We start from the raw sequence: 21,200 nt of genomic DNA, 5'->3' as shown, positions 1-21,200 counted from the left end.
TGGCAATGAAGAAACAACACCCAACTGTAAGAATGCAATTGCAGTAAGAAGAACTGTTAGTAGATTCCTTAAGCTTCTCATATTAATGTGCTTTTCTTTTTTCACTAAATCTGCAGTCACTTTTTTAAAAATTCCCTATCTCCAAGTCAGTATGCTTTCAAGGTAAGAACTGCTTTGATCTTAGCAAGGGGATTGTCTGAACTTTTGGGACAGATGGACAAAAATGATAGTTGATGTTAATATTAAAGAAAAGCTGAGGAGGTTGAAGAAGGTACCAGAAAAACTTGCTCTTAAGGGCTTTTGCGGCTGAGTAGTTTGCAGTCATTTGGACCAAAGATTACCCAAGTCACACACCAAGGGCATTGAGGAACCAGTTTTCTCCATGTAGTGAATGTTAGCAAATAAGGTTGAAAGGAGCTAACCAGGAAGAAAAGCCTAGCAATGTTTTGGGTTTGAGATACTATTGCAACATTGGAAAACAATCTACATACAAAGAACTGTTGCATATTACTGCTAGTTTCCTTATTTTCTTGTTCTAGTGTTTAGCAAATGAATTCCTCAAGTATCATTTCTAATGTATATGGTATTTACTTTGCAAAGGAATATACTGTGAGCAAGTGCTCGAATAACAAAACCCAAACGTGGTGGAGGTGCCAGAGGAAAAACTTTTCTCAGTGGTTTAGGTGTGAGGTGGGGGTTTCCTTTGTTCCTCTGCTGTGCTGCTGACATGGCAGGGCAAAGCAGCCACGTGCTGTTGTCTCTGTCCCTATTGATCACGGGCTGCTGGAACTGTTTGCAACGGGGATTAAATTAGGGCAGTTTTATGTGATGATCACGTGGAGTTACAGGGGCTTGTTGGCTACTGTGTTTGTCTGTGTGTATGTATCATGTGTTGTTCTCCTTCCAGTGAGATTTAACCCTGATATTTAGTATAATTTCTCCCTACAGGATAAAGTAACATGTAAAGACTTTAATCTCCTAATGATTTAGTGCTTGATGATCTTCAGTGAAGAGATTGATGACCTTGGAGTCACGAGTGTGCAGTGACTGCAGTTTTTGATTTCTCTAATGTTTGGGAAGGTTGATGATCCCATTTGCATGTGCATGTACATTCATACAGGCATGTGTCTTTCAAAGTAATTTTTTGCAAGATTGCATGGTAAAAATAAAGTAGGTTTCTTCTTGCCATTCAACACAGGAGAGGGTTCATTGGGTGCAGGTGGTTTAGCTACAATAAAGAAGTCCACCCTTTCAAACTTTTTTGTACGATCTGTCACTTACGAGGTATTTTACCTAAATTTAATTTTTTGTTTTGCTTATACATACTTACATGCTACGGTATATCATTTTAGTCTTTAGAACAACATGGTAACATTGCTATTTTAAACTAGCCTCTCCTTTGGGCATCAGCGAGATCATCTCAGGACCACCAGGATTATAAATACTGTATGAGAAGGTCAGGTTTAAAGTTTCCTAATCTCCATAAGAAAGCAAGCTTAATTTTCAATCCCTTTTATTAATCCTGAAAAACTTATTATTCTCTACAAATATCAAAAGAAAGCAGCTGACAGTTGAGCTGAAAAGACATCTGTTCTGTTTCATTCCTTTGTAACTCACTAGCTGTTGTTAACTTGTTTACAGATATAAGAAAAGTTGTGTTCATATCCTGGGATCATATTACTTCCCACAGGGACATGACTATACTTCAGAAGAGAGGACTAAAGAGGAGCAGACATGTCTAGGTTTTTCTTGTTTGATTTCCTTTGTTTTAGGATTAGTCAGAATGCTTTTTCCATTATAGCATTTCCTATCAATATACCTTGAATTCACTATTCTCTTTACATCTGCTGGAGTTTAATGTATGTGTTGCTGGAGTGGTCTGTTGTAGTAGATTATTTTTACATGGTTTGACAAATTTCTTAGGTTTGGTTTGAGAGAAAATAACTAGAGTTTGAGTGTCTAGTTTGCCTACACTGACTGCTGTTTAAAACCAGGTTTGAGTTAGACCTGGCTTTTCCGGTTGTCTTTTTAAACCTTTAGGAAGACCAAGGTCTCCATGTAAGTTAAGGTCACTTTTCACTTGTAGTAAAGGTGGAGTACTACATTTAGTGCAAAATATGATATGAGCTTCCATGTTGGATATTTGCATTAGAAATATTTTATATATTTCTTTAAAAGGTCCAAAATTTTGCTCAGTTCTTCTCAAGAATGTTTGTGTCTATAATCATACTAATTATCTCATTAGGCTTTAGGAGGTCATCTTCCATGGGAGTTCAGGAGTCTGAAGAGACCACTATTGCACTTAAGAAGGTGGGATCTCTTTATGAGATGGTGAGAGGGACACAGCAAGAACACACAGGAACAGATAGAGGAATCAGACACAGCAGTTCTGTGCAGAGTTGTTCTTACTTGAAATCGTTGTTGCATGTGTATTCTCTGGGAAGAAGGCAAGGCAAACTAGATTTGGCTGATGAGGATTGATGTCGGGGGTGAAAACTTGCAGCTCATTCCAGCTTCTTTTCGTCACCACAGTTTTAAAAATCGCTGCTCCCTCAGTTCTTCCAGTCTACTTCTGATTGTTCCTTAGCCCAGCTCTTTCCAATGACTTGGGTTAAAAAAAGTTATGATCCGCTTCCTGGAACTGAGTTGGGGTTAGTTGGGGGCTGTCAGGTGATAAGTTTAACTGGAAAAAATAGCAGGAAAGAACTTCCAGTAAAGGAAACTCTTAACAGTCACCTGTGGCAGCAACCTCCCGAGGGAACCTGCACCACTTCAGTCACCTAACAAAAGCTTTCACACACGGGTCGTTTTGTGACATTGTGTGTGAGGGTCTGAGTGTTCAAAGCACTTAGAGCATTGCATTTGTCTGTGGTATGTGTTTTTTTGCTGTTTTTGAAACCAGTCGTGTAAATAAAGAGAAATTCCATGAAAGGCAATGAATGGATTTACACTATTAAAACATTCATGTGAAAGCCAGTTATGCTGCTAGCACTTTAGCTACGCTTATACAAGTTAGCTCCAGGCAATTGCTAATGTAAGTTAAAAATAACCATCGTTAATTAAACTGTAAAGAGAAAGAAGAAACAATTTATGTAACTGTGCTCCTTCTCCTTTATTCAGAGCCACATAAGAAATGCTATAAATTGAAGAAAATTGCTCAATCCACATAAGAAAACTGAAGTATTTTATGGCCTGTTTCACAGTATGATGAGAGGTATTTGGCCTGCAGATGTTGAATTTCAGAAAATGTCTTGCTTCACTGATGAATGGAATTAGCAGACCTGGGACACTTACAGTGAAAAGAGATGGACAGGAATCAGCATTTGTTTTCAGATGCAGAGTTCCCAAAACTGCTGGTTTTCCAATTCATAGATGATTCTAAATTCATAGATTATACTATCAGAGGGAATAATCTCGTAATCTTGTCTGATTACCAAGGACATGGCATTCTAGTAGCAGTTGCACCACTGCCAAGAAGAGAGGTAATACAATCCCTCTACTCCTACTTGATATTCCCATTTATACATGCAAGGTTTGCCTTGGGCATATCAGCCAGTACTGACACTGTGTCCAGACACCTCCACATGTTTCCTAGCATAGATAGCTCCCATCCAAAGTTTAAATTACCTTTTTGCTTCCAATTTGTTTATTCTAAACCCCATCAAGACATTTTTTGCATTCAGTGCTTATCCCAGCCAGCTAAGGAGCTGGGGCTGCTGCGTGCTGCTGGGACATGGCTCACACAATAGCTGAGGAGCAGTCAGCTGCAGATCTTCAGTACCAAGTTTCTGTTTTTTTTCCCATTCATTGATTAACATTGCTAAGTGGAAGAGGGTGAGAACTGATCACTGTGGACTGTTCAGAAACATACTCGTTTCATGTTCATCCTCTAGTTATAATCTGAAAGTATCATCAGGTTTCAAGGCATTTTGTATGTGCTCTGGTGATGATTTATATCAGTCTAGGTTGTTTGTTGTGTGTGGGCATTGTGGGAAGCACTGAGCTGATGAAAGGTGTGGAAACCAGCAGAGGATTTGGGAACGCTCCTCCTGCCTATGGGGAATGCAGTCTCCTGCATGTTACCTGGCTGGCGAGAGCAGGCAGAAACACATCTGAGCATCGGGGGACAGTTCATTCCTATTCAAACTGTATTGCTAGGCTAGGTGGGAGGAGCGAGTTCCTGCTGCAGGTACTGAACAGCCTCACTGCTGCTCTTAGTAGAAATTCTGTTTCTACCTGGGGATGTTTCAGCTGCAGAGAACAGATGATTTAAAAGAAAACCCAATCCAGAACAAAACATCAGCCTTGAAATGGCACAACACAAACCAGGTGGATTTGCTTCTTCCATCTTTTTTCTAAGTTCTACTAATAAGATAAAGACTGTGTTCTCCTCTGCAAGCCTGTTCATACTAATTATGAATTCTCTGAAAGATGGTATTCATACAAGCATACAGTTGCTAACACAGGTAAAATGGAATAGCTTCTCAATTTAGTGTATTGGTGCAGTGCTTGTGTTCACATACTGTAGAATAGTAATCAAAATACATCACTTCAGTGCAAGAATCCAGTATCACAAATAGGTCAGCACATAAAAAGCTTGGAAAAGTATTTTCTTTTTAAATAATGTACTTGAAAAAAACATCTGGATGTTTTATGGGACAGCTTAAGTTCCTTTAGCTCCTGGTACTGGGACGACGTGTAACTTTACACTTTGATTATTAGAAGTCTGAAAATACAGATTAAAAATGTTCCAGAAAAAAAAAAAAAAACAACTTGTTTTTATTTGTGTCCAACTTAAACATTCTTTCAATATAATTTAAAACAAAAAACCAAAACCTATATGGGATTACTCTGCTCTGAAAATGAGGCCTAATATTTTTCTTGTTGTTGAACTCTTGAAAACGACATGTTGCAGCTCTTTCTATTAACTTCAGGTCTGTGTTCCAACCTGGAATGACAGGCGTTTCAGTTTGTTGAATTTAAACCACATTGCTGGTGGTCTGCTGGATTTTAGAAGAAAGGAGGTATAGCTTGCAGCACCACGAGGTAATAGAGCATTCCTTAGGCAATATATATACAAATCATATATATTTAATGCTGTTAATAGTCTTAACTTCTAGTACTTTCAAAGTTGTTAGAAACTGATTTGTTAAGCAATGTAGGTACTTTCAAAAGGCTGAATATAAATTTCCACTGCAGGCTGTGAATGACTTCAATGAACGTTATTTTTCTTAGATGGCCGATTTAAATGTGCAGAACTTTAACACCTACCAAATACTGTTAGAACCAAATATTTACCCACTCTGAAACTTTAGTATAGCTGATAGGAGGAACAACAGCCATGGCGGCACAGTCAAAATGTACTGCTATATGTAGGCAGTGTCTCAAAGAAAGGATTGCTGCGTGCTCTCTGGACATGGGCTTCCTAAATGATACTCAGGTCTTATTACCATAGTAGGATATTGATCCTGTTGTCTTGGGCTCACTTAATTCCTTTTGGTTCTCAAGTTCCACTTCATTGCTGCAGTTTGTTGTAATCAATAGCCCAAACCTACCTACCCCAGGTAGGTTTTCTTGCATTTGGGACAGTTTTAATAGTCACCAGAGATTTTAGAGTGGCTTAACAGAAGGGACACATGTGGTACTTGTGTTGGAATCACTGGGAGACCAGTAAGGAAGGCTTCAGGTTGAAGTGGATGCTCATGTTCAAGACGCTGCTGTCATCCCAGTTACACTGTTTGCCTTTTGGAGCTTCAGCAGCGCTACCTAATGGTTCCGTCTTCGGAGCAGAGCTTCCCATGCCAGAGTAGTTTAATATGCCTGGGCTTCCCACATTTTGCAGGTGAATGCTAATTGTTATTTCTGTTCATACGATCACTTTGCAATACAGATGATGCCAAAGCGGCACTGGTGATTAATCTGTCAAAAGTTGTTGCCTTAACATTCCCTTTGTTAGAGAAGTATTTGAAGAACCACAAAAGGCAGATACCATCTCTAGAGACCTAGGAAAGTGCAAATGGTGAAAAAGAAACAAAATTCAAGTGAGATCAGATCACTGGTGTGCAGAGAGATTAGGCCTCTTAAATATCATGTAAAGTAGTCTCCTGCATGATTTATTAGCCTGCTAGAGAGTTTAGTGCCTTGAACTAGATCCAGGGTCCTACAACTGGCTGCTTCTATCTTGGGGGCAAGCTAAATACCCAGGACGGTTCTGCTTTCTTCAGGATTCTCTGGACAAGTTATAACTCTGCATTAGCAAGACACCTGGGAGTCCTTTCCAGCCCAAGGATGAGCTACACAGTAGTTTGCTAAATCAAATGAAATTTGCGCGTGCACCGGTTTTTCTGTTACAGCTCCTACTCGGCTCTCCCTTAGCAGGTTATCTTTTTAAACTTCATTGTTGAGCTCACATTTCCTAAAAGATGAAAATTACTTTTGTCATGTTTAAGGATATATTTCTTAGTGTTTTCCTCTATCCCACTACTTGAAAAAACTTAGAAGTTTTTTTTGTATCACCCATCTCTTATTTTCTTAATGTTGTGTTTTAGCATATATCCACATTTTGAAAGGAATGTTAATTGCCGTTTTCCTGAATAGGACATGCAAGCAAATGAAACTCTGGAAGAATGTGTGTTATGTTATTAATTTTTATAAAGGACTGACCTTTCTCAAAGTTTTCATATAACAACTCCACTCACTCAGCCAGCACTCTTCATTGTTTGTGAACTACCAGTGACAGCCTCAGTTCTCCTTCCAGTAGATTACTGCATTCCAGGCACTTCCACATCATTCAGACCTTATATCAAATCCACAAAGGTTTGTAATCATTTTGGAAAATGGAAGGCCTGTAGCATCACAGCAGACAAGCAGTCGGATTTCCCAACCTTATCCACAGGAGAAAAAGTTACATGACAGAACATCAACAAAAATGAAGCCTGTTGAGAAAACATGACCTTGAATTTTCAAAACTCTGCTGTTTCAGGTCAAACCAACTCATCACCTTGATTTACTCACCTCTTCCCAAATTTGTGTGTTGTCTCATTTTCTTTTAAAACCTTCTGGGAAAAATCAATTGCTTGAGAAGATACCAGCTCCTGTTTTAAGGGCTGGTACGTGACCTGGTAGATGATAATTTATGGTATGAGTTGCAGCAGACTCCATAAAGATGTTGTGATGCTGTTAACTGGGAAGATCCTCCCTTGCCAGGGAGATTCTCTGAAGCTGCAAAGACTTCACATGCTGCTAACTCTACACAGACCTTCCATCTTGAACACCTAGAGATGCAGCAGCTGCTTGTGGGTGGGCAGGCAGGCAGAGCTTGCGTACAAGAGGAAATACAGGGCATTGTGGGCTTAACCCCAAAGAAATGACCACACACAGAAGATGCCCAGAAGGGATAGGCTGGTATAGGCATGTCAGGCAGGACTCTATGGGTGGCACTTCAATCCAGTTTTGTTCCCAGAAAGCTCCAGTTCTCTTCTAGCTTCTGCTACCACGCTTGCACTTCCTCTGCTCCAGTCCTGCCTTGACTTCATACTGCCAGTCCGCTTCCTAATTCTGCACAGTCCTGAAAGCCTTCAGCTTCCTGATTGTTCTGTCTGATCCCTTTATACAAGATTACAGCATCTCAAGAAACTATAAGGTGGAGAAAGCAGTGGCCAAAGACATGAATGTACAAATAAATAAAGGTGATCTTGTCAAATGATCTGCTGAGAGTCAAAAGCAGTGTTTCAAGACCATTAATCTCCTTGTGTTTCTTTCTGTTGCAGGGTGGGAATAATGCAGGCCATACTGTGGTTGTTGATGGGAAAGAATACGATTTTCACCTCTTTCCTAGCGGCATCATTAATCCAAAGGCAATTTCTTTTATTGGTAAGACAATTTTGAAACTTAATAAATAAAATGCACAGTGGGTAGCTGCAACCATAGTTTGTAGTAACAAACAAAAACGTATACGTGGCTGTCAGACTGGCATTAGCTTCAGTTGATTGTCTTTTATTTCACTGCTGCTTTAACATGAAAAACTACTCTGTGTTCAGTGTGTTTAGTGTCTGCTACTAGAAAACTGAAAGTAAGAATCCACTCTATAATATTGCTTTTTTGTATACTTTATGATAAAAGATTGTATCCCACCCTCTACCTGCACAGTCCTTTTATACTTTGAAAAATATAAATGTTGTTCTGTGAGGACATAAAACCCAACATTTAGGCTAAATAAATAATATCATTTACCTCTGGCATCACTGACTTTCTAGAAATGAGCCCCAGGATACAGGGCTCTGCTTGGAAGGTCATCATCCAGTCTCCTTTTTGTTCACATTACCAGCTGTTTCAGGTGGTGTTGTATTTTACTGTTAAAATATTCAATACAAATGGCATCAATAAAACATTTGCATTGTTTACTGGACATTATTCTCAAGTTATAGGCAAACAAGCATCTTACTTGTCCAAAACTATGATTCTTTCTGACAGAAAAAAATGTATAGAAGCGGTGCAAGAAATTACTCAAAGTTTTAGGGAGTCATGAAACTGGAGCTGCAGTTTTGTTCCACGTGATAATTTCCAAATGTATGAGTGAAATACACGAAACACTTTTTCTCTCTGCTTAATAGGGTGTATTGTCTTGCTTTCCACTTCCCTCCCTTGTCACTTAGCAAAAACTACAACTTAAGTTATCCTAAGTTTAGGGTGAGACAGGCTCTTGCAGATATTTCTGATATTCCCAAGAAGGAAGTAGCAGCTGTTTCCAGCCCACTACATCAGTAATCCTCCATGTCTCATCAGTAATGCTCTGTATTGCTCATGGATTTTAAACTGAAGCTCGGAAGCAGGGAGAAATCATTGGTAATTTGTTACAGCTCTAGTTTGAGCTGAGTTTAAAACAAATACCTGACTATGGAAGAAAGTTTAAATACTGTCACACAGACGTGTTAGGATTGTTGATGGACTCCTTAGAGCCTTTAGCAGGGAACAGTTGAGGCTGAAGCTGTGCTGCAAAGTCCACCACAGAGAGAGATGAGAATCCGCTTACCTCAGCTGGCTTTGGAGCAGGCTCAGCATTCACATCCGAAACAAGCAAGCTCTGTTGTTTGCTAATTTAGCAGGCTTGTAGCTGCTTACCCAAAATGAGGATTACCCAAAAAATCTTCAAGATCACTTTGTTGGAAATGTGAGAAACTTAGCCTTGCTGTCTGAAATGTTATTTAAAAAGTAAGTCTTACGTCCTAAGAATGAGTATTTTGTTTCTTGCTTTAAAATAACTCGTTTATGTTCCCAAAGGTAATGGAGTGGTTATACATTTACCAGGCCTGTTTGAAGAAGCTGAAAAGAATGAAAAGAAAGGTTTGTATCGAGTAATTTTTAACTTTCTTTAAGTTGGCAGCCAGGTTGAGGGTTTTTTTAAGCCTTTGTTTCTGACCCTAAATACTTGGTGCAATAACATTCTGGATGTAACAAAGAATATTACTTAAAATGTAGAGTAAGGTTGTAGTCTTCAGATGGATTTTCTAAAGCAAGCATTTCATGGGTTTTCAGGGAGTTTTATGACATTTGGTGCCACATTAGATAGAAAATAAAATCCTAAAGTGTGTGTGGCAAAGCTCCCTTTGACCTTAAACTGAGATGATTTAACCCAAACTTTCTGTGTCCTCATTTATGTGCCCACATATGAACTCAGTTGTTTCTGCTTTAGCAAGGCTTTGGACCGGATGACCTTCTAAGGTCCGTTACGTCTTAAATTGGTTTATGATTCTCTGTGTATAAATTCTCTGTTTTCTGAGGCAGAAATGGAGTTTTAAGTGACTTATCGTACGGCGAGTTAAACAAGAATCTTTCCTTAAAATAAGAATTGTGTGTAAGCCACAGCATCCTGGCATTAAGAAGAAATTAATATCTTTGTCAATACCAAAATGAGAAAACTGAAAAAGTGAAAAATGAGAAAACAGTTTTAATTAAAACCTTGCTGATGTTTGGTATCCGGTTAGTCTAAAGTCTTCTTAACAGGAGGCTATATAAATTAGGAGAAAGACATAGGAAAACTAAAAGCAGATCTCAAAGTTTCACCAACCAGGGCAGCTGAAATCCTACTTTTCTTTATGTCTTCTGACAGGCTTAAAAGATTGGGAGAAAAGGCTGATTATATCAGATAGAGCACATATAGGTAAGCGATGATTGAAGGTGGAAGAACCTCACAAATGATTGCTTAGCTCGTGGTGCTGAACTACCTCATTAACCAGAGAGCAGTCATGTATGTGATCTAATACGGCTTCTTTACATCTTGTATATCTGAGGTATGATCATGGAATTTACCTGCTAAAGAGTGATATTTTACGTGCCTTCACAATGTTTAAGGAATACTCACTTTGCTCTCGCATGAGGCGGCCTGTGCACTGTCAATGATAACAGAGGCACTTTGCCTTAAAATTATAGATGTCTGTGCTTTAAAGAATGTTTTTCTCCTTTGGTCTCCCACTGTGTCCTTTTGATTTTCCACTGCAGTGTTTGACTTTCACCAGGCAGTCGATGGGCTCCAGGAAGTGCAACGTCAAGCACAAGAAGGAAAAAAGTAAATATTTTCAGAGCCTTTATTATTAATTATGCAAATTTAAAAAAATTGGTGTATTTTTGGTAAATAGAAATGAGGTTCCACACTTGTAACCACTTACAATATAGTCACTTATACTTCATGGAGATATTAGTTTCTATTTTAATTCTAATCTTACACTTCAGCACTGCATATAAGTTTTCAGACTTCATTTTTCTGGTTTTATGAAAGAACAAAGGTTGATGTGAACACACTGTCTTTCTCTTTCTGTTAATCCATTAAGTTTTGATCCCATTGGGTAATTTCAGCCAAACTTAACATACAAATAGAGATCTCAGAATTACTGTATTTCTAAAATGAGCATGAAAACAGGCATGTGGGTAGGGAAACAGTTTCATTTTTACCATTCTCAAGGTAGAGGCTGCAGCAAGACATAGGGACAGAGATGGTAGGAATAATGCCAACACCATAGGAAATCAGTTTGATTGCTCACAGACCTGGACGTCGTTTACAACTAAAGACAGTGCTGCAACAGTGAAAATTTGTTTCCTACTGTTTGTGGTAAGGCATGTAGAAGTACCACGGGATAGTATAGTAACCATCATTACTGTATAAGATAACGTATATACCCACATGCTTTCAACTAAGCTTGTCTCAGCCAGTCTCAAGGCTTAATGCTCTACTGCACACCTTGAATATTAGCAATATTTGTGCAGATCCACTGAAGCATGAAAGTTGCTGAGTATTTATTATTACAGACCTTTAGTCTTTTTTTTTTTTTTATATTGCAGATCTTCTGCCTGGTATGTAGTGTAAGGTATATTGAAGAGCTTTACCAAAATTAGGTGACATAAAGCAAAGTTTTCATGTATTTATACATGTTTGGGGGGATTTCCTTTTATTTAGTATTGGCACAACAAAGAAGGGGATTGGACCAACGTACTCTTCCAAAGCTGCACGAACAGGCCTTCGAATTTGTGACCTCCTTTCTGACTTTGATGAATTTTCTTCAAGGTACGACTATTTTCATTTCTAAATACTATGTTGGAGTGATACATTTTGGCTGACAGATTTGCTTTTAAGGTGATGTTTTTAAATGTGTCTGAATTTTGTATGTAAACTGTCTAGAAAGAGAAGAAAACTGGAAAGAATGTGAGTATTTCCTGTAGTTCATAGAGTTTCTCATCATTTAAAATGTAATTTTGTACTTTGGGAAATCCACTAGTTGAGGTATCAAAGTTCTGGGTTTTTTCTCCCTTTAGCTCTCAGTACATACTGTGTATAATGTAACCTTTGGCAAGAACTCAGCTTATATGAACAATAGCTCAAAGTGTATTCTTCATAGATAATAATTTCAATATTTTACAGATTTAAAAATCTGGCACAACAATACAAGTCAATGTTTCCTGCATTGGAAATAGATACAGAAGGACAACTGAAAAAGCTAAAGGTAATGGTTTAACACTTGTCACATTTGTTCAGTTTCAGGGACAGTGTAGAACAAAATAGTAATATATATTTCAATTAAAAGAGTAAAAATTTAGTATACTAGAACTACTGCTTATTAAACTAATTAATATAAATGAAAAATGCATATCTTCATTATTATAAAACCTTAGTTAGCAGTAGCTATGGTTTGTAATAGGCTGTTCTGTTATTGTGGGCACTACAATAAATTTTGTGGAGATTTAATTCTCCTATAATATTTTACATTTTTGACATGTTGTATTAAAGTAGCCAAGGGAACGCAGGGTGGCACTGCAGTTAGCAGTCTCCAGCCACGACTGATCTAGTCTCTCTGGGAGACTTCCGTGTTTACTGAAGAATTGTTTGTGGAAGCTTTTTCAAGATCCTGGTATTACAAGAAAAATGTCTCTGAAGAGCTACTGGTAAAACAACTTCTTTCATGAATGTGTAAGAAAAGAGGATGCTGAACTCTTGCCTTCCCAAAGTTTTTTCTGGTTCTTGGTCAGAGCTGACACCCTACCTTTAACTTTTTTTTTTTAATATTTGTAAGTAGTGCTATTTTTTTTTTACTTTTGGAGCTTGCACTATTTCCAAGTCCCACTCTCAGTGCGTATAGACTATGCACACTGTTTAGAGTATATCAACAAGCCCGGGTAGGTATACAGCATGTGTGAATAGAAAGGGTACAGAAATTGCCTATCATCACAGAAGTAATGTTTTCTTATGTGAGTGGTTCAATATATTGATTTGTTTTCAACAGAATATAAGCTAATGGTTGTGTTTTTAAGATAAAATACAGTTATTGAAGCTGGCATGTTAGGGTTATCTGTATGTTTTGTGTTTCAAAAGTGAACAGCCTTCTCTGCTTCCAGCCGTTGTCTGGAGAAGCTGACATTTCTACTCAAATTTGCAGGGATATGCTGAAAAAATAAGACCCATGGTTCGAGATGGTGTGTATTTTATGTATGAAGCTCTTCATGGCTCCCCAAAGAAGATTCTTGTTGAAGGAGCCAATGCAGCATTACTTGATATTGATTTTGGTGAGTTAAATTCTTAACTCAATCTGACTGCTGAGAGATGAGGTTTATTTTGATTAGTTTTATTTTGATGTGGTTAGCTTTGCAAACAGCAGGAAAATAGAGAAACAAAATAGTCTTTACTAGGAACAGATCTCCCAGAAGTAAAGCATAGTAAGCCAGAGATTGAATTGTTAACAGGATTAAGTGCTTGGGGTTTAAATAATTGATTTTTACTGAGGTTTATTCCAGTGGAGCTGAAATTTCACTCCAGATATTCTTGTCCCTATAACTTCTAAATGTGGGTGCACGTTGCTGTTCCAGGCAGCCATTGCAATACTGCTGAGAGAACTCCTCTGCAGCGGAGGGGGGATTAAACTGGTGCAGATAACCTGTAGGTCTAGCTTCTTCCGTTGATCTCTGCTCTGTTACCAGAAGTCTAATTAAGCCACTTTAGGCCTCCATGAAGATGAGATGAACAACTGGAGAGATGCTCCCATTCAGTCACAGCGTAGAGATCATGAATAACCTCTTAAGACTTAGAAAATTTGCTGCCAGGTACTCAGAGCTACTTGTGTAGAGCACTGGGAATGTCAGGCTGTGACCTTTACGCCAGGCTCTCCGTGGATGTTGCGGAAATACTTTCTGTGATACATATGTCAGTGAAAAAAGCTTCACACATCAGCAGCATCCTGTAATAGATCCAGTGCCTAATGGAAGGAGCAATGAGATGCTTTTAAATGTCCCCCTTGTGGGCAATCCTCCGGGAAAGGATGAATGCAGAAAAGCGTACGCATCAGAAGGGATCGCACATACTTGGTACCTCTTCAAGTATAAGAAAGTAGTGTGTGTTCCTATTTGCCTTGCTCACTAATAATGGGCCTTGCACAAATTGCCAGGATAAGTCAGCTGTTTGAGTGGAAAAACTCCTTCGTTTTGGGGGGATTTCTGTGGAGTTTTAGAAATCTAAGTACGTATTATTCACTACAGGAGGAAGCGATTTGGGGAAGAACAGCTTAATTTGTTCTCATAAAAGCAAAATGTGAACATGTAGTAAAGAAGAATTTGCTCAGCTTTTTGGCTGCTATTTCAGTTTAGCTTTAAAGCCAAACATCCAGGTGACAATCTCCTTTCAGCTCACCAAGGGAAATCAGTCTTTGTATCTTATCACTGCTGAAACAGGGTTGTGCTGTTCTGTTTCTCTGACAGGCACGTATCCTTTCGTGACCTCATCGAACTGCACCGTAGGCGGTGTGTGCACCGGGCTTGGTGTTCCTCCCCAGCATGTCGGTGATGTGTATGGTGTGGTGAAGGCATATACTACTCGGGTGGGAATCGGAGCCTTCCCCACTGAGCAGATTAATGTAGGTTCGATGTTACAAAATGCAATGTGTACAGTTGCCAAAAGATAAGGTGAATGGAGTGGGGTACGGGTATACCGATGATAAATAAGCACCATAATAATGCCAACCAATCGCACTGATGAAGAGAGGAGAGTTGTGTTATAAACTTAAAGTATTTTTATTCAGAGGAGAAAAACACGGGTGTGATGATGTTCAGTTGCAGCAACCACGCTTCTGTTGTAATGAATGGTGTGAAAACAGGTTTCATCGTTTCACGTAACACCGTTAGGTGCGTTTCAGTGGCAAGAGTTTGCTGTAGACTGGGCTGTCAGTGCACTGCAGGAAAGCTTAACTTACAAGATACAACTTTTGTGCTTAGCAGCCTGTGTCCTGTGTCGTTTATGGAGTAAAAGCAGTGTGGGCGTCAGCCAATCGTGCACAAGTTGGTCAATAAAATGAAGGGGAAAGATTTTGATTCTATTAAACTGTCTATTGTATTTTCATTATTAAGAAACTAGAAAGCTCAGGGTATTGATGGAGCTATGCAGACAGCAATCTCTAGGTCAGTGATCTGAATCTAATTTAAGGGTTTAGTCACTGAAATCCTTTCTCTAATGTCTCAAATGAATTGGTGAAATCCTTCAGTTGTGTGATTCATGAGTGTAAAGTTTCTTTCTTCTTTGTTTTTAACACATAAATCCTGCCAGCCCAAAGGGAACTGGCTGTCATACTGTGGTAGAACCTAGGAGCCCCAGGGCAGGGTCAAGGAACCTGTTGATCTAGACATTGATCTTGTCCCAAGCATGCATGGTCTTGCCTCCCAAAACAATAGATGCCAAAAGTCCAGACAGAGAAAGTAAACGCAAGCAAAATGAAAAACAGGATGGAATTGTCAAGGAAATCTTCCTGTCAGATGAGAAGCGAGAGAAGTGTCTTCTTGGAACATGAAACAGTCACATTAAATAAGTATTTTGGAAATGCTAGTGATTGAAATACAGAAATCCTCTGCATGAGGGGCTTTTTTTCACTACAAAAAAGCCTTGGAATTAAAAACCTATATTTTTCTTGCTATTCATCTGTATTTAGTTAGATTTTGGTTTTCTGCTGTTTTCCGGTGAAATACCATCAGCATTCGTTCTGTCTCCCTTTAGGAAATTGGAGATCTTTTACAGTCCCGTGGCCATGAATGGGGAGTAACTACAGGCAGAAAGAGACGCTGTGGCTGGTTAGATCTTGTGATTTTGAAATATGCTCATATGATCAACGGATTCACTGCGTAAGCATCACAGATTTTGCGCTACATTTGGAAGTGATAATTTTGTGCTTCGCAGAATAAATATGTAGGTAACATTAATGTAAGTCCAGTAAAGTGTTACATTTTAAGCAATAAAATAATTCAAAGTTGGGCAGCTGAGAATTGTTTTAATGCTAATAATCTAATTCCTTTGACTTTTTTTGATTCAAATCAAGTGATTTTACAATATCATAGCAGTGATTTCTTCCATACAAGTTTTCACTTTGCTTACATCAGGTGGCCAATGTAGATTGGATCGATATATCCATTTCTAACAGTTTGCTCTAATGTTCTTGATCCTAGTGCTTTCATACTGGCTTATGTCATGAACTAGAACCCACTGGTTTGGAGCTTCAGTTGACCCTAGTGGATCACATGTGTAGGATCAAATCTGCATCCTTTGCAGCCACTGCATTTTTAAGTGAAATAAGCGGGATGACACAAAGTGTACAGCAACTGGCACAGCTCTTGTTGCAGTCCCAACAGGTTCATTTGTTTACATAGGTGTAGACTAATATTGCATTATAAATGCTGTTTTTAATTGGCTGAGCTTTATTTTCATTGGGACTGAGCGACTTACTTGATAAACTGTTTTATAATTCAAAATATATATTAAACTGACATTTTAAAGAAAAAGTGGCTGTTTAAAGAAACTATTCAAGAGCATAATGCCATCAAGCTAGCTGATGTCTAATGCTAAAATGCTAGTAACGATCACAAACAGTTAATTTATAACTAGTTTCCAGTCTGTATTTTCAGGACAAGTCGCAAAAGTTTTGTTACAGTTCTGTTCATGTAAAGTGCAGACTTATCCATCGAGGGAAACTTGTTCATATATGCAAACGTGTGAGCCTGGGCATTTTAACATCTTATTAACTGAGAATTAGCTTAATATGTATTTAATATGCTTCTAATGTTACAAAAGAATAATGATCTTTGTTCATTAATTTATCAGAAGGTTTTTTAAAATACTTTTTTTACTTGGGTTTATATTTTGCTTTAACTCACTCAGCTCTAATTTATGTGGAAATAGGGTTAGGAGGGCGTTATGTTTCATTCCTTTTCATTTCTATACAAATAACTGCTTTTCTATCAACAAAACTGTGTCATCTCTGTGACAGTTAAAAAACAGGGGGAGAAAAAACCTTCCAAAAAGTTGAAGAACTGTCTCTATGCTGCTTCTTTCCCAAAAGGTCCTTCCATTTAATCACTGTATGCATCGCGTATGTGCTGAGCACAGACAGCGTCGGCTATTATGCACGTACCCGTCTCAGTCCTTAGCTCCTCATAGTTTTTACCAAGCAATGTCTGGCATATTGTTTCCAGAGAATTTGACTGGTTTTAAAGTTTTATTCTGCTCAGCGAATACCAATGGTGCCTTCTTGACGTTCCATTTTTGTGCTCCATTGTGCTCATTCGAAAGATTAAACAGGTGCGTTAAAGTGACAATCCTGACAGCACTGCCTGGGCACAGTCCTTAGCTCCTCATAGTTTTTACCAAGCAATGTCTGGCATATTGTTTCCAGAGAATTTGACTGGTTTTAAAGTTTTATTCTGCTCAGCGAATACCAATGGTGCCTTCTTGACGTTCCATTTTTGTGCTCCATTGTGCTCATTCGAAAGATTAAACAGGTGCGTTAAAGTGACAATCCTGACAGCACTGCCTGGGCACTGGAAGTCAGGCTGGGATCTTTTCTGCATAACTGCCTACGTGATTTCAGTATCCAGATTATGCTTGTGAAGTCTGTTTTAATGTGTAATTTAGTAAATAAGTCTGTCTTACAGTTGTGAGTCAGTAGGAATAACAGAAATAATTGCTGTTAGTGGTGTAAAGTGACATGCCGTCATACACCCCCAATCCAAGTGCACAAAGTGCCCCCTTAGGTAGTCAGCTGGTGGTTTGCTGTGCTGAACTGAATACCGTGCACCTGTGTGAGCATCCAGGCATTTGGAAATGGGCCTTAGTAACCCAGTCACGTGTTCATCCTGGAGGCGTGAATTCAATTAGCAGTGTTCATTGTTCAATGTCATTGTCTATCTGTGCTTGCTGGGTTGCCTGAACTGGATTTGTGAATACAGGAGTAGAAAGAAAAAAAAAAAGAGGGGCAGGTGGAAGGTGTTAAGAGATTCATCCTCTGTGTAACTCTAACCAATGCTTTTCTGTACAGTTTGGCATTAACGAAACTGGATATTCTTGATGTCCTTGATGAGATTAAAATCGGTGTTGCTTACAAATTGGGTGGAAAAAGAATTCCATATTTTCCAGGTATGTTGTTAAATATCTATGTTGATTTTTCTTTTCTGCCTGTTGGGAAAGACTGCCTTTTAAAGTCAGGCTTGATGGCTTTTTCACTAGACCTTCTGTAGAAATTTGCAGACCTGCAGGGTCAGTATAAAGGCTGCTGTATCAGTACGCTGGCATCTTCCATTCCCCTCGCATCTCCGTGTGTGACGACAAGAAGTTCAGAGCAAACGAAATCTTGTGTTAGGGCCTCTGTGCCTTGTCCCTTTAGATGTGTTTTTATTGGCCGCACCAGGGATCTGAAAGTCAGCAAGACTCAAGTCACTGAGTGTGTGTCGCTGACAGTAGCCTTTAATGCAGGAAAGTGAAAATAACAGCAGTGCTTAAGCTGTGCAAAAATGAGGCAGATGCCAGCAGCATAAAACCCTATGGGCTACCGTCATACAACTATAATTAACAGCAACAGCATTGAGGTTAATAAATATATATACTGCCTCTCAATGTGATTCATCTTAAAACTTTTAAGAGGTAACAATATGTGATTTTCTTACATTAATGATGTTTTTAAGATACCTGTAACCATCTGTGCCAAGATGGGCGGTTTGTTCTGTTGAGACGGGGGTTTCTGCAGGCGGCAGCAGCCAGTTTTCCCACCACTGATGGTAGTTTCTGGTTGTGGACTACAGTGTGAATTCCAGTGGCGAAAAGCTCGCAGACATCAAAGTTTTAGCAAGCCTGATTTAACCCTGTTCTCTAAAGACAAAAACATTTGAGACCCTAGTGCCTTGTCCACAGGAGAACTTGTATTTTATTGTGTGCAGATCTTAACCAAAAAGTGGAACTACTGTAAGCTTCAAATAATTTGTTGCCTCCAAAATAGTACTGTTGTATTCTGACAACATAGATTGCATCCTGCAGTTTCTAGAAAAGAAAACTGGATTCCTGGATCCTCTTGTATCAGAGTTATCTTCCTAAGTAACAGAAATTAATCTGCATTAAGAATGAATGAATGAACCAACCAGTAGAAATACTGCTTTTTCATATATCACATTTTAAATGCTGACAAAACACTTTGTTGATTGAGAACCATAGGCATGTTCTTTTAAGGTGGAGCAGCTAAAACCAACCGCGATGCTAATTGTTCTCCCACAGCTAATCAGGAGATACTACAGAAGGTGGAAGTAGAGTATGAGACAATGCCTGGGTGGAAGACTGACACAACCGGTGCACGAAAATGGGAGGACCTCCCCCCCAAGGCCCAGAATTACATCCGGTGTGTGGAGAACCATGTTGGAGTGCCAGGTAAAGCTTTCTGCAGCTCTATGTATGAGGAGGCCGCGGCAGACGGGAGCATCTGCGTAGAAGTCCTCTGTTCGCTGGTCAGGGAGTGGCTTGATTTGGGCAGGGGGCAACGGGGGGCGCCTGTGGTTGGGCCGATGGTGGCAAACGACAGCTTGCTGAGCAGCAGAACAGCGTGGTGTTCTGCGGGCAGGTCTGCAGTGTTGCCGAGAGCTCCACGCTGCTGCTGACAAGGGTTTAACCAGAGGAAAGATAAACGTGTGTTGGTCGTGGCAAGGTGCCTCCTTCTGTCAGGGAAAGCTTTGGGATCTCTGCACCGTGCTTCAGTGCACAGTCAGTCTAGTGTCCCACCTTTCCTGTGCTCCTCCTTTCACTTCCTGCACTGCATCCCTGTTTGAACATAGGCTTCTCTTCTTTTCCTCGGCTTATTTTTTTCCTCTCTTCCATGCTTTCCCATATAAGGAGATGTGTTGCATAATGGAGACATCGTTTAGCCCAATTCTGCCACTTTGGGAAAATGAGAGTCTTGACATGATCAATCCCCATAGGTTAAGCCATCCAGTATTTTTCAGATCTAATTGCTGGATCTCTAGAGGTGCCAAGAGCTAGGTACGGCATGAATGGTGGAGTTTGGAAGGGACATTCCAGAGTAGCAAACTTAAAAAGCTAGCACGTGGGCTTTTGTTCTCTGTTCAGCACCTCGAGGGTCACATCTGGGGAGTGTGAGCTAGTTGCAGCTGTGGCAATTCCACTATTGTTCATGGATTAGGAAGCATCTGATAGCAGAGCCTGAAAGTCGGTGGATGGCCTGTGCGTGGTCGTGGACACAGATGTGGGTCATGGGATGTGTTAATAAAGCTCCCCTTATTTTATTCCTGAGTTTCTCAGAGTGAAGGCAGGGTGCCTTAGTGGGTGTGATGGCTCAAGGACACCTACCTACAGTCTGTCCTATAGTATCCATGGGCAGTAAAAATTGTAGTGGAACAGTTGTAGTGTGGGATTTGGGGTGGCTGCTCACACTGCACAAAGCTTTTAATTGCAGCCTCACATTTAACCGTGTTGGAACATGTGTGCATCACTGTCCCTTGGTCCGCACCAAGGAAACTTCACTGTCCAGCAGAGCTCTGGCTTCCCCTCTGCAGGGATTGAGCTTGGTATCCTGTCACGCAGGGCAGTGACAGCTAAACCTGCCACAAACAGCCTTGACCATCTGTTAGGCTGTCTGTCTGCGGTGCTTTGTGTGTGTGGTATCATTGGTTCATGCTTTCAGACTCTGTTATGCTGCACTTCTAGGCTGGCAATGCAGCAGGAGTAAAGTCGTTTTTGACAGTAAAACTTCGTAGCTTTGTGTTTACAGTTGCCCAGTTTAAAAAGCATAGTAAAGTATAAAAAAAAATTCCAATTAATTGATTATAATATTTATTCTCAGTAATTGATCTAATAGATGTGTTTTTTCCCTCCCTAGTTAAATGGGTCGGAGTTGGAAAATCAAGAGAGTCGATGATCCAGCTATTTTAAACGAATGAAGAACTTCGGTGACGAGAAGCACAATTTAGCATTCATCTGTTCCTTACTGCTTCCTCTTTAAGTGGAGATGCTGTTCAAAACCAACATGTTCTTCTAGGAATTGAATAGAAACAAAACATATATTCTGTATTTTGACATTTTATTTATCTTTAAGTTCTCATTAAATTCAGCGGCCATCATAACAAAAAAATCAAAGAAATATTCTTAACAAAGTATGGAAAAGATACTTTCTAAAATTTGAGCCATGTTACTATTTGGAAGTATTTATAACCCATAGAGTTATTTCTTCTTGCTGAAACCAGTATTAAGCCTTTTCCATTAGTTACTGGGTGACTTTAGAATTGTGAAGCTTGGATTTGTTCTTCAACTTCAAAAGCTAAAATATCCATGTATCTGGGTTGGCAGTAACAAGATACAGTGTACTTAAGTTGGTTGGATTGTACAGATTTTCAGTTTCTGAAATACAGTA

General features: G+C 39.4%; 1 protein-coding gene across 1 annotated transcript; it reads left to right on the top strand.

Moving 5' to 3' along the window:
* Window positions 1-2,245: 2,245 nt before the first annotated feature.
* On the top strand, window positions 2,246-20,900 carry ADSSL1 (adenylosuccinate synthase like 1; the record flags this gene model as incomplete). Its single annotated transcript, XM_010157720.1, has 13 exons — window positions 2,246-2,331; window positions 7,770-7,872; window positions 9,280-9,342; window positions 10,109-10,159; window positions 10,498-10,564; window positions 11,450-11,557; window positions 11,912-11,993; window positions 12,924-13,050; window positions 14,236-14,390; window positions 15,521-15,645; window positions 17,832-17,929; window positions 19,058-19,207; window positions 20,670-20,900. Coding segments are annotated over 13 exons (1,268 nt in total), but the record flags the coding sequence as incomplete, so codon positions are not given.
* Between the last annotated feature and the right edge of the window lie 300 nt (window positions 20,901-21,200).

The sequence above is a fragment of the Eurypyga helias genome, unplaced genomic scaffold, assembly GCF_000690775.1.
Source record: "Eurypyga helias isolate BGI_N326 unplaced genomic scaffold, ASM69077v1 scaffold42308, whole genome shotgun sequence".
Taxonomy (NCBI): Eukaryota; Metazoa; Chordata; class Aves; order Eurypygiformes; family Eurypygidae; genus Eurypyga; species Eurypyga helias.
Note: the sequence above shows the minus strand (reverse complement) of the source record. Positions and strands in the feature narration are given on the sequence as shown.